A 12,239-nucleotide genomic window follows, 5' to 3' on the forward strand; every position below is an offset into this window, starting at 1 on the left:
GTAACAAACCCGGGTTGAGCTTCCAAAATCGGGACTGTCCCGCAAAAAATCGTACAGTTGGGAGCAGGGCTGCCAACAGAAATCACATAATTTTCTGGGCCCCCCTCACCACTCCTCCCTCAGCAAAAGCCTAATTTTTGTTGGTTTTATTACCAACATTGGCCAACAGGGGGCAGCACTGCCCAACATTCTGTTTATTCTTCCAATGAACCGAATGACAGAATAATTCCATGTTCCTTTGTCATTAGTATTTGGGGGAGACCCTGCCCCTGAGGTAACCACGAGGAACTTATTGACTTACAAAGTACAAAAACCTTTTAATGAAAAGTCCATTTAATGTTTCTTTTATAATACATAAAATATAGAAAAAGAAATGACGACTTTCCACTACAAACACACAATAAACTGAATCTGAACACACAGAGAGAAACAGCAAAATACATAAAGGGAATTGTCAAATAAATGTACCATGTGACCTTTATAAACATAAAAATGACCCCCATCGAATTAAACTGGATCTCTATTTCTGATATAAAACTTACACAAGAATAAATATATTTGTTAAGGCTGCTGGGGTTTTTTTTTTTTTTAGCAGAAATCTCCCAAATATTCATGCAAATAGAGTGCAAAGATATATATATATGTGTGTGTGTGTGTTTCACTGGACCACTGGACCATATATTTGTTTAAAGTAAAGACCCTGCCCCCCCCAATTATAATGGGTGTGGCTTCATATTAGTAGGAGTGGCTTTTGAAAAGCAGGTGCTTTGTTCTGATGCCATGCTGGGTGGTACAATAAAGGCACAATGACTTTTTGGTTCATCTTGAATGTTCCATTACAGTGAAAGTCAACCTGTATTGGAGCGTTAGAATAGCCCATGGCCATTGCCCAAGTCTTATCTATAGAAAGGAAACTGATGGTGGATCATTCTGGGCTGCCGTGATTGGCTGGAGAGCAGCTCCGTGTATACGAATACTGTGATCTATAAGTGAATGGCTAATTAATTGGCCTTAATCAATAAAGGGGATCCTCTGTGCCGCCCCATCATGGTGCAGTGCTCCAATAAATTCACAATAAATTCAAATACACGGCTCGCAATCTGATTGGAGTTCGGGATGATCCCGTTGTGACCCTGTATTTTCATTTGCCCCATCCGTGAGCTCCAGCCGAGGCTCGAACTTTCTCCAGTGTAAAGGGTCAGTTGCGATTTCTTTCTCTATAATGGAGAAAATCCTGCAACAGAAACACAAAGAACTGGGCTTGGACATCCACCTCTAGGGGGCAGGAGTGCTGCCTAATTACACGTCTGATCATTAATGAGGGTGGAAATGATCTTTTACCCACAGTCATCCCTGGAGGCAGCATAATAAACACATATGGGCTGAAGAAAACTGTCTCAGACCCTCCAGGAATGAATACCAACCCCTTTCCGCATAATCTCCTCTTCATTGTTTGCAGGTAAAGGGCTTGACAGGTCCCTCATGGATCCTTCCAGGTCAGATTATTAAAGAAAATAAACTGGTGTTTCCTTGTCATGCTGAAATGAAGGATACCATGTCCCAGGAATGACAAAAGGGGCCACAGATAGTCCCCATAGAAACCAACTGAAACAAAGTCAAGATTTCAGCCTTCTCTACTGTCCTAGGAAGAAGGTGGCCAGAAGATCTTCTCATTGACCGATTTTCAGGGTGGTTCAGAGATTATATCCACCAGTCAAGAATTCATCTCCACCATGGAGTTTGCCTTTAGCTTTAAAAGCCTTGGCTTCTATGCCTTAGATCTTATTCTTTTGTGGTTACTCAGCTTTAAGTCTTCTTTCCTGGTGGCCATAACATCTGCTCAAAAGGTAGGACAAATGGAGCCCAATCAGTTGAGGAACAATACAGTGTTTCATGAAGATAAAGTGTTTATTATGCTGCCCAGGGGATGCCCATATGATTATTGGCCCATAGCCAAAGGATTGGTTCAGCCCAATTGGGATCTCCCATATAAACGTTATGCTTTATCTACCTACTTACAATATAAATGGTGCAGGCCACCAGCAGAGCTTTCACTCCCACATCCAGGTCACGAGGGAACTTGACTGTGTAATAGTCATTGGGACTAAAAAATTCCTTCTTCGCCCCTCTCCAAACACGAGTGATCAAACCAAAAGCTTCCTGGCCGTTGTACATACTCACCTGGAAGGAGAAAAAAATGGTTCGGGTTGGGTGTCACTCCCACATTACTCTTATATGGATTAAAGGGGAACTAAAGTGTAAAATAGAATAAGGCTAGAAATGCTGTATTTTGTATACTAAACATAAACATGAACTTACTGTACCACAAGCCTAATAAAACAAATGATTTATGCTTTCAAAGTTGGCCACAGGGCCGGTAAAATTTTTTATAAAAGGTGGCAACCTACTAGTAGGGTTGCCACCTATTCACATTGCCGCGATGTTGCTCCGCCCCTTTTTGTGTCCCGCTGCGTAGCCCTGCCCCTTTTTGCATCATGGACCGCCTCCTTTTTGTACCCGCCCCCCCACCGGCGGGTTATTTTTTTCACTAAAGGTGGCAACCCTATAGACACAACTTATAACTGTCTCTGAGAGTTTGTCAGATGTTATTGAAGGGATAGTAGACCTGTGAGGGGCGAGGCTGCGAGATATAATTGTGATAAACTGGCTGCTAGTGGATTCAATGATTGTGTTGTGTTAGTTCAGGCAAAGCAGCCAGACAAGCACAGGAACTTCTGCTACATTTAATACAACATGGCAGGTGGGTGTGGCCTGTCCCATTATTACTCTCAGCTTAGACAGGAAGAGGGAAACAGGAACAGGAGTGAGTCATAAGACAATGGCAAAACAGCAGGAATGCCCTTAACCAAAATGGCCACACAAGCAGGTTACTACAATAAGAATATCCATATCACCTGAAATGATCATATTTATGTTTTGCATACTTTTCTTTCTTTACAATCATTAAGTGCAGCATTGTATTTCTCAGCCTTTTGTAAGAACTTCCATTTATGAACCTGTAGTGTTTAACAGCAGCTCTTTTAGGAAAGGTTTGTTCATGTTTATTACTATGCAGCACAGGGGACATTAGAGGCGCCTCTATATCAGGCCACATACTATGCCTTAGGGATGATACAGCATGTGGAGCAGAGCTGGAACTTCTCATCTTGTTTGTTATATGGCAATAAGCTTTGTTCTTATTGGTTCAGGAATGTGACTGACAGTATTGATTCACAGAATGGTTATGTCATCTGTTTTGTGAAACAGAACTGTCATTTTGTGGAAAGAATGAATCCTGTACTATAAAATCTTGCTTTCTGTCACAAATATCTATTTTGTCATCCAAATTAAGCTTGACGTGCACTAGTTACTTTCACTATTATATATTATGTCCAACTTTATTACATAATTCATTCTGTAAGTAACTCTGTACATAAGTGCGTCCGTTACATGGAGGTTATACATTTGTGAGACAGATTGCTTGTTAAACTGTACAGAATGGAGTTTGTGATATAATGACATCCTTTTGTGCACTAACCACATTTTGTTCTCATTCTTTCATACCTCCCAACATTTTGGAAGTAAAAAGAGGGACAGAAAAAATTTTTCCCGCATGTAGCGCAGCAATTTTTTGACCACACCCCTTTCTGTGGCCACACCCCCTAATTACCATGTTTGTTTTACAAAATTTGGCAGGTTATGAAAGTTTGAAAATATTTCTCCTTATCTAAACTGTCTTTTTGTGTCTCAAAATTGTTACAAAGTATCTTATTTGCACCTGTTAGCTGTTCTGGGCTCTCTGCTAAAAGCCAATTAAGTGAGAAACTTTGTTTCTTTTTCTGGCTGTTCAGTGCAGAGAAAAGAGGGACTTTCCAGTACAAATGAGGGACTGTCCCTCTGAAAAAGGGACAGTTGGGAGTCTTTTGTATATGTTTTATCTGTGTATGGTCACAAATACTTATATACCATGAGAGACATTCATTCTGTGTATTAGGGATAGTTTTGTATACGGAATGTATTTGGGACAAAAGGCACCCCATAAATTATGAGTGTAACGTTACATGCTACACTTAAATGTTACAGATATTATATCGATATTTATGATATAATTACAATGGAAATGGGGCCCATACCAGAGATGGGAGTGATACTTGTTTTTATCAAAGATCATATCCGTGTGAGGTTTTAATATATTAACTGTATCATTCACTGGTTTAGAACATTATAATTAATGGTTGCTATATGAATTGTATAGACGTTATGATTTATTACACACGGCACAGGGAATAGGACTAGTACCCCTGGGAATGTAGGGCCAAAAAGTTATGAGATTGGGCCAACCTCTGTGATTTTTTTGGTTTTCAATAGTGTGATTAATGTGATACTGGCATAGACACCTATGATTAAGTACTGGAGGGTATGAATGGTCTAATTTTTAATATGATAATATGATATTTGAATAAATCTTGGACTTTTAAGGAATATGAGTAATGGGATAGATATCTTTGATAAATAGTTATTTAACATAGGGATTTGGGGCCACATCCTTTCAATTCTGTCCCCTCTTAGAGACCAATATATCTTAGCCTTCTGGTTGTACCACCAGCACATCAACAGCCCAAATACTTGGGTTAGGCCTTGAGTTACTTATGTTACTGGGTCACCTATCCCTGCCGGGGGTACTACAGACTCATGGGCATAATTTAGCTTCATATAACTAATGTCTTCAACTGTTTAGTTGGTTGGGCGTCATATCAAGTCATACCTGGAAGTTGGCATCAGACATGAACCCACCGCCCCAGCCTGGGCCTTGAACTATCAGGGATTTCTGTCCAGTGGGCGTCAGGATAGTGAAGTTCCTACTTGACCAACTGCTATCGATGTACCCAAGGAGCATTCCAGAGGCCTCCGAGACCTGCAACTGGCGTTCATCAAGGTCCACAGTGTTACACAACATGGTAATGGAGTTTTGCAGAAAAACAAAACAGATCAGGCAGTGTTTCCCCAACTGACTGAGCTCATGTCAAAAATTGGGGGGGAAGGGGGTACATTTTCCCTTAAAAGTTGTACATTTATAACTTCACCATTAGGGGACACTCCCCATTTATTCTTGATCCTGCTACACTTTTGTACTACAGTTCTACAGTAATTCACTCATCTTCTGGGATGATCAAGTCTTAAAGGGGCAGTGCACACCTTAAACCACCTTCTTTAAAATGAACACACTAAATAGAACTTAAAAGAAATTCGATTCTATATTTTCCTATTTTTTGCCATTATAAAGCTTTAATTTGGAATTTGGGCTATTTTGACGAACCTTTTCCCACCCCCCTTTATAAACAGAGCAATTTGTCCAGAGCTCCCCATCTGCCTTTAAACAAACAATCCCATCCCTTATCCAAGCAGCCTCCTTTGAGCAGCTCATTATCAGCGGCTTCTCAGTACACTGGCAGTTAGTTTTATAGGTTCCATTAAAGTTCTTCAGGATAAGGAAGTTCTAAAGTGAAACTGGCTTCGATACAAGCCCTATTCATAGAGCTCATGTGAAAAGGGGTGTGTTTTGTCCCTTTGAAGAACATTTTATAGTTGTCCATTTGTGGCTAATGATGCTTTCACATTGGGGGACTATCCTGTCCCCTGGTTTTTCTATGGCACTGCTCTATGTGACTAAATGTCATGTTTATGTCTAAATATATGCCAACATCTGTACATTTGCCCCAGAAGCATTACCTGAGTTTCCCAGGTACAAAACGAGGAAGGCAGCAGAAGCATAAGAACATGTTGCCCACTGAGGTCCTGGACTGATACGTCAATGCGGGGGCCACAGCATTCCCTTCTCTCCTCAGCGCGGTACAGCAACGCCCCATCGGGGGTTAGAAGATCATACGTGCAGTAACTCTGCATTAGGCTGTGTCCTGCAATTTAGTAGAATATGAAGCCCTGAAGAACCAAGCAAAAACAAGCAAAGCATAATGGGACAATGGTTCAGCCCCTGCGGAACTGTTGGAAGGTAATGAGTACATAGTCTTGCACCATAAAGAAGAGAAGACAGACAATAAGCTAAGACCTTGCACCTGAAAAACTCTCAGTGGCCAATAAAATGCAGAAAGAGCTAAGCAACAAGAACGATGCCTCAAGAAGTCCATCAGAAGCTCCAGAAGAAGAGACAAAAGCCAATAATTATGCAGTTACTCCAAATCAAGTAGAAAATGAAGCTTAAATCCCACCACTTCTGTAAGATGCAACGGACGGGTCCCACTGGAACAGGCCAGACACCCAACGCCAGTAAAATGAAACAACCCTTTCAGACCATCTGTGCCCATGGTAAAATGGAAGATCCGACCATATGAAGAACCAGTCGAAGAGGTAAAGTAACGTGAAATTAATTTTAGTAATCAGACTTGCTGGGAGACATGGCAACTACATTTATTGTATCCAACTTACGTGTCTGTTTGATCCGAATCTCGTCCATCTGTCAAGTCAAAGGAAGAAATCAAAAATCTGTAAAGCTTTAGCTTATTTCTCTTCCACTGATCCAGGCTTGAAAATCCATTACTTCCAATGACCCAGCAATTTTCTCATCTTCCTTCCAGGCTAAGTCCTTAAGAACCTTGCCCTGAAGATCCATAAGAAGGTCTCAATTTTGCCAGGAGCCAAGCCTAAGAACTTTGGTACAAGCAAGGGTTGACCACCAATTGTCCCACCAAACCATTAGAACTGCCTGGACAGATTGGTGGTGGACAAAGTCCAGCTAATGATGAAATGCTGAGCCTCTTAATGTTGTGTATAAACATATTATTTCCTTTACTTCCCCCAAGCTAAGTCACCAGAAGTATCTCCTAGACTAAAACCAGAGAGAGATCACCTGTCCCTCCAACCTATGTTGAGACTCAACCAATCTAAAGGACGATTATATAACCCAGGCAATAAACTCTTTGATAGGCAATAAATCTGTCTTATTCCGTGGGTCCCAATATCACCACCTAAAGTAAATGTATACCGGTGGAACACAGACAGTATGTAGGGTGTCAGGTTCTTTATCCGCATTAATAACAAGCAAACTTCAAATGGCACGGATAAACCAAACTGACCCCGCTAGAGTGACGCGCTCGCGCTCACTATCTCTCACATTCATATCTGAATGCCTTTCGAGCCTCGCGTAATTACCATATACAAGGGACCCAATGTATATACGTTCAGTGTACTTTTACCTGCAGGAGGTTATTCTCCCGAGACCTTATGGGTGTACACTGGGGAGGCCTGAGTCATTCCTGCCTGTAAGAGACGATACGATCCCTGGAGCAGAGGCAAATGAGTTCAAATCAGAACACAGGCAAAGTGCAGTAACATTGTTAATACAATTTCCCCAAACACTCACACTGACACACTCACACTTACACACTCGCAACATATTACACACTCCACGCACCCTTACAGTAGAGCACTCACACTTCTATTAGATCTGACACACTTATCTCCTTGAAGCAGCACTTACACATATCTACAAGACACACACGCACTTGCAACATACTGACTGCTGTGCTGATTCCAATGTTCTCTTAGCAAATGGCAGCTCTCCCCGAGTTCCACTCCTGACTCCTTGGCACTGACTATTGCCGAAATAACAGGAAATGATTTGTCTCTCGTAACTCCTGGAATTGTGTCAAATTTATTACTGGGCACAAATGTCCCTCTGTCCAACTAATGAACCAGTCTCCTCCCCCAGCTCTACCCAAACAACTTGTCTCTGATCAAACAAAACTTACGCCCCCCCCCCCCCCCCCCCCCCCCCCCCCCCCCCCCCCCCCCACCCCCCCCCCCCCCCCCCCCCCCCCCCCCCCCCCCCCCGCCCTCCCCCCCCCCCCCCCGCCCCCCCCCTCCGCCCCCCCCCCCCCCCCCCCCCCCCCCCCCGCCGCCCCCCCCCCCCCCCCCCCCCCCCCCCCCCCGCCCCCCCCCCCCCCCCCCCCCCCCCCCCCCCCCCCCCCCCCCCCCCCCCCCCCCCCCCCCCCCCCCCCCCCCCCCCCCCCCCCCCCCCCCCCCCCCCCCCCCCCCCCCCCCCCCCCCCCCGCCCCTCCCCCCCCCTCCCCCCCCCCCCCCCCCCCCCCCCCCCCCCCCGCTCCCCCCCCCCCCCCCCCCCCCCCCCCACCCCCCCCCGGGCCCCCCTTTTTTGTCTTGTTATGACTTTGTTAAATATTTATTATGTGATTTGTCTTCCCGGGAGGATCCAAGTATACAGGAGAGATACTCAGTACGTTATACAGAGCAGGACAGAGATCAGTATCAACAGGAGAGATACTACAGTACTGTTTATAAGCAGAGAGGGGAGATCAGTATCATGGAGAGATACTGGCAGTACTGTTATAAAAGAGAGGGGAGATCAGTATCAGAGGAGAGATTACCTCAGTACTGGGTTATACAGGAGGGGGAGATCAGTATCAAGAGGAGAGATACTCAGTACTGTTATAGCAGAGACGGAGAGATCAGTATCAGGAGAATACTCAGGTACTGTTAAGCAGAGGAGGAGAGATCAGTAATCAGAGAGAGATCTTCAGTACTGTTATACAGAGAGGAGAGATGAGTAATCAGAGGAGAGATACCTCAGTACTGTTTATCAAGAGAGAGAGATCAGTATCAGAGGAGAGTACTCAGTAGCTTGTTATTACATAAGAGGGCGGTGGAGAGAGAGGAGAAGATCCGGTATCAGAGGAGAGATTACTCAGTACTGTTATATCAGAGAGGAGAGATGCAGTATCAGAGAGAGATACTCAGATACTGTTATAGCCAGAGAGAGGAGAGATCAGTATCCAGGAGAGATACTCAGGTACGTTAAATAGCCAGAGAGGGGAGATCAGTATAAGGGACGATACTCAGTACTGTTATATCAGAGAGGAGAGATCAGTATCTAGGTAGAGATACTCAGTACTGTGATACAGCGAGGAGAGATCAGTATCAGGAGAGAATACGTCAGTACTGTTATAAAACAGGAGGGGAGTCAGTATAGTTAGAGATACTCCAGTACTGTCTATAGAAGACTGCAGAAACTAGAGAAGGGAGAGATCAGTTTAACTCAGAGGAAGAGATACTCAGTACTGTTATACAGGAGGAGAGATCAGTTCGAGGAAAGATACTGCAGTACTTGTTTACCAGAGAGGGAGATCATGTATCAGAGGAGAAGAACTCATTAAGCTGTTATATTCAGTTGCAAGAGGATGGAAGAGAGGCAGTATCAGGAGAGAATAGCTCAGCTACTAGTTTAACAGAGAGGGAGATCAGTATAGGAGAGATTACTCAGTACTGTTATGCAGAGAGGAGAGATCAGTTATCAGAGGAGAGATACTCACGTAACTGTTGATACAGAGAGGAGCAGATCAGTATCAGGAGAGAATACTCAGTACTGTTATAATCCAGAGAGGAGAGATCAGTTACAGAGGAGAGATACTTGCAGTAACTGGTTATACAGCAGAAGGAGAGATCAAGTATCAGGAGAGAACTGCCAGTACTGTTTATAATGCAGAGGGAAGAGAATCAGTATCAAGGAGAAGATACTCAGTACTGTTATAACCGAGAGAGAGATCAGTATCAGGAGAGATAATCAGTCTCGTTATACAGAGAGAATGATGATCAGTATGCAGGAGAGATACTGCAAGTACTCGTGTGTATAATCACCAGTAAAATCTCAGAGAGGAGAGATCAGTTAATCAGAGGAGAAGATACTCAGTACTGTTATAGCAAGGAGGAGAGATTCGGCTATCAGAAGGAAGAAGATAAACTCAGTTTACTGTTATACAGGTAGGAAGAGATCAGTATCAGGAGAAGGATGAGCTCAATACTGTTATAGATCAGACAGAGAGGAGAGATCGGTTATCAGCAGAGAGATACTCAGTACTGTTATAGACAGAGAGGAGAGATCGTATCAAGGAGAGATACTCAGTACTGTTATAAGAGAGAGAGAATTCAGTATCAGGAGAGATACTCAGTACTGTTAATAGCAGAGAGAGAGATACAGTAATCGGAGGTGATCAGTACTGTGTATAGCAGAGAGGGGAAGATCGTATCAGCGAGAGATACTCAGTTACTGTTATAAGATGGCGGAGGGTCAGTAGTAGATGAGAGATACTCATACTTGTTTCCGAGAGAGGGGAAGATCAGTGTGAGGGGAGAATACTCCAGTACTGTTATGCAGAGAGGAGAAGATTCAGTATCAGAGGAGAAAAGACTACTCAGTACTGTTATATTCGCGGGGAGATCAGTATCAGAAGGAGAGTACTCAGTACTTGTATATACAGAGAGGGGAGATTCAGTATCAGAGCGCAGAGATACTCGGTACTGTTATAACAGAGAGGAGAGATCAGTATACAGAGGAGAGATACCTCCAGTACTGTTTTATCATAACAAGAGGAGAGATAGTATCAGAGGAGAGATACTAGTAGCTGTTTCGGTGTAGCCTAGAGAGGAGAGATCAGTATCAGAGGAGAGATACTCAGTACTGTTATACCCAGAGAGGGAAGATCGTTCAGGAGAGAGTTATATGTATCTGTATATCTGAGGATCAGAGGGAGAGAATCAGTATCAGGGAGATACTGCATACTGTTATATCAGAGAGGAGAAGATGCAGTGAATCAAGGAGAGATACTTCAGGTACTGTTATGTCCCAGGAGGAGAGGATCAGTATGCAGAGGGAGATACTCAGTACTGTTATAGCAGACAGAGTAGGGGAAGATAGTATCAGAGGAGAGATACTCAGTACTGGTTATATTGTGATCAGAGAGGAGAGATTCAGTATCGAAGAAGGAGAGATACTAGTCTGTTATAGACAGAGAGGAGAAGATCAGTATCAGGGAGAGGATACTCAGTACTGTTTATACAGAGAGGCAGAGATCGAGTATCAGAGGAGAGATACTCAGTAGTGTGTATAACAGAGAGGAGAATCCAGTTCAGAGGAGAGATACTCGAGTTATGTTATAAGCAACAGAGAGGAGAGATCAGTATCAGGAAAGATACTCCAGTACTGGTTTATAGCAAGAAAGAGGAGAGATCAAGTATCAAGAAGAGAGATACTTCAGTACTGTTAATACAGGAGAAGGAGAGATCAGATATCAGAGGAGAGATACTCAGTACTGTGTATTAGGGTAGTAGGTTGTACAGAGAGGAGAGATCCAGTATCAGAGGAAGAGATACTCAGTACTGGTTTATCGCTTTGCAGAGAGGAGAGATCAGTATCAAGGAGAGATACTCAGTACTTGTTATGACAGAGGAGGAGAGATCAGTAATCAGAGGAGAGATACTCAGTACTGTTTATATGAACACAGAGAGGAGAGATCAGTATCAAGGAGCAGATACTCAGGTACTCGTTTATACAGAAGAGGAGAGATTCAGTATCAGTAGGAGAGATACTCAGTACTCGCTCTCACTCACTTTGGTATCGAACGGACTCGAGGTGATGATAATACAGAGAGGAGAGAATCAGTATCAGAAGGAGAGATAGCTCAAGTTACTTGTTAGCTCAAGGCAGAGAGGAGAGATCAGTATCAAGAGAGAGATACTTCAGTACTGGTTATAAAAGACCAGAGAGGAGAGATCAAGTATCAGGAGAGATACCGTCAGTACTGGTTTATGAAGGGATGGAAGGTCATACCAGAGAGGAGAGATCAGTATCAGAGGAGAGATAGTTTCTTCAAGTACTGTTTAAGCAGAGAGGAGAGAATCAGTATCAGAGGAAGATACTCAGTACTGTTATAGACACACAGGCAGAGAGGAGAGATCAGTATGCAAGAGGAGAGATACCTAGCCAGATTACTACGTTATATACTACAGAGAGGAGAGATCAGTATCAGGAGAGATACCTCAGTACTGTTATACAGAGAGAGAGATCAGTATCAGGAGAGATACTCCAGTACTGTTTTATACAGAGAGGAGAAGATCAGTATCAGTGAGAGATCTCAGTACTGTTAATGATCAGCCTAGTGTTCAACCAGAGAGGAGAGATCAGTATCAGGAGAGATACTCAGTTACTGTTATAGCAGAGAGGAGAAAGATCAGTATCAAGAGGGGAGATACTCAGTACTGGTTTTATACCAGAGAGGAAGAGATCAGTATCAGGAGGAGATACTCAGTACTGTTATAAAGTTGAGCCGAGAGGAGAAGGATCAGTATCAGAGGGAGATACGTCAGTACTGTTATATATGGGACAGAAGAGAGAATCAGTAATCAGGAAGGTCCCTACTGGTTTATACTAAGAT

General features: G+C 43.4%; 1 protein-coding gene across 1 annotated transcript; it reads right to left on the bottom strand.

Moving 5' to 3' along the window:
• Window positions 1–315: 315 nt before the first annotated feature.
• On the bottom strand, window positions 316–7,219 carry plscr4.S (phospholipid scramblase 4 S homeolog). The gene is made up of 6 exons (XM_041588994.1): window positions 7,212–7,219; window positions 6,445–6,472; window positions 5,731–5,915; window positions 4,766–4,921; window positions 2,020–2,181; window positions 316–1,234 (listed from the first exon to the last, which is right to left on the bottom strand). The coding sequence occupies exons 2-6, from the start codon at window positions 6,470–6,472 to the stop codon at window positions 1,199–1,201; spliced, it is 567 nt and encodes a 188-aa protein (XP_041444928.1). The 5' UTR covers window positions 7,212–7,219; the 3' UTR covers window positions 316–1,198.
• Window positions 7,220–12,239: the final 5,020 nt, after the last annotated feature.

Source organism: Xenopus laevis, chromosome 3S (assembly GCF_017654675.1).
Source record: "Xenopus laevis strain J_2021 chromosome 3S, Xenopus_laevis_v10.1, whole genome shotgun sequence".
NCBI lineage: Eukaryota > Metazoa > Chordata > Amphibia > Anura > Pipidae > Xenopus > Xenopus laevis.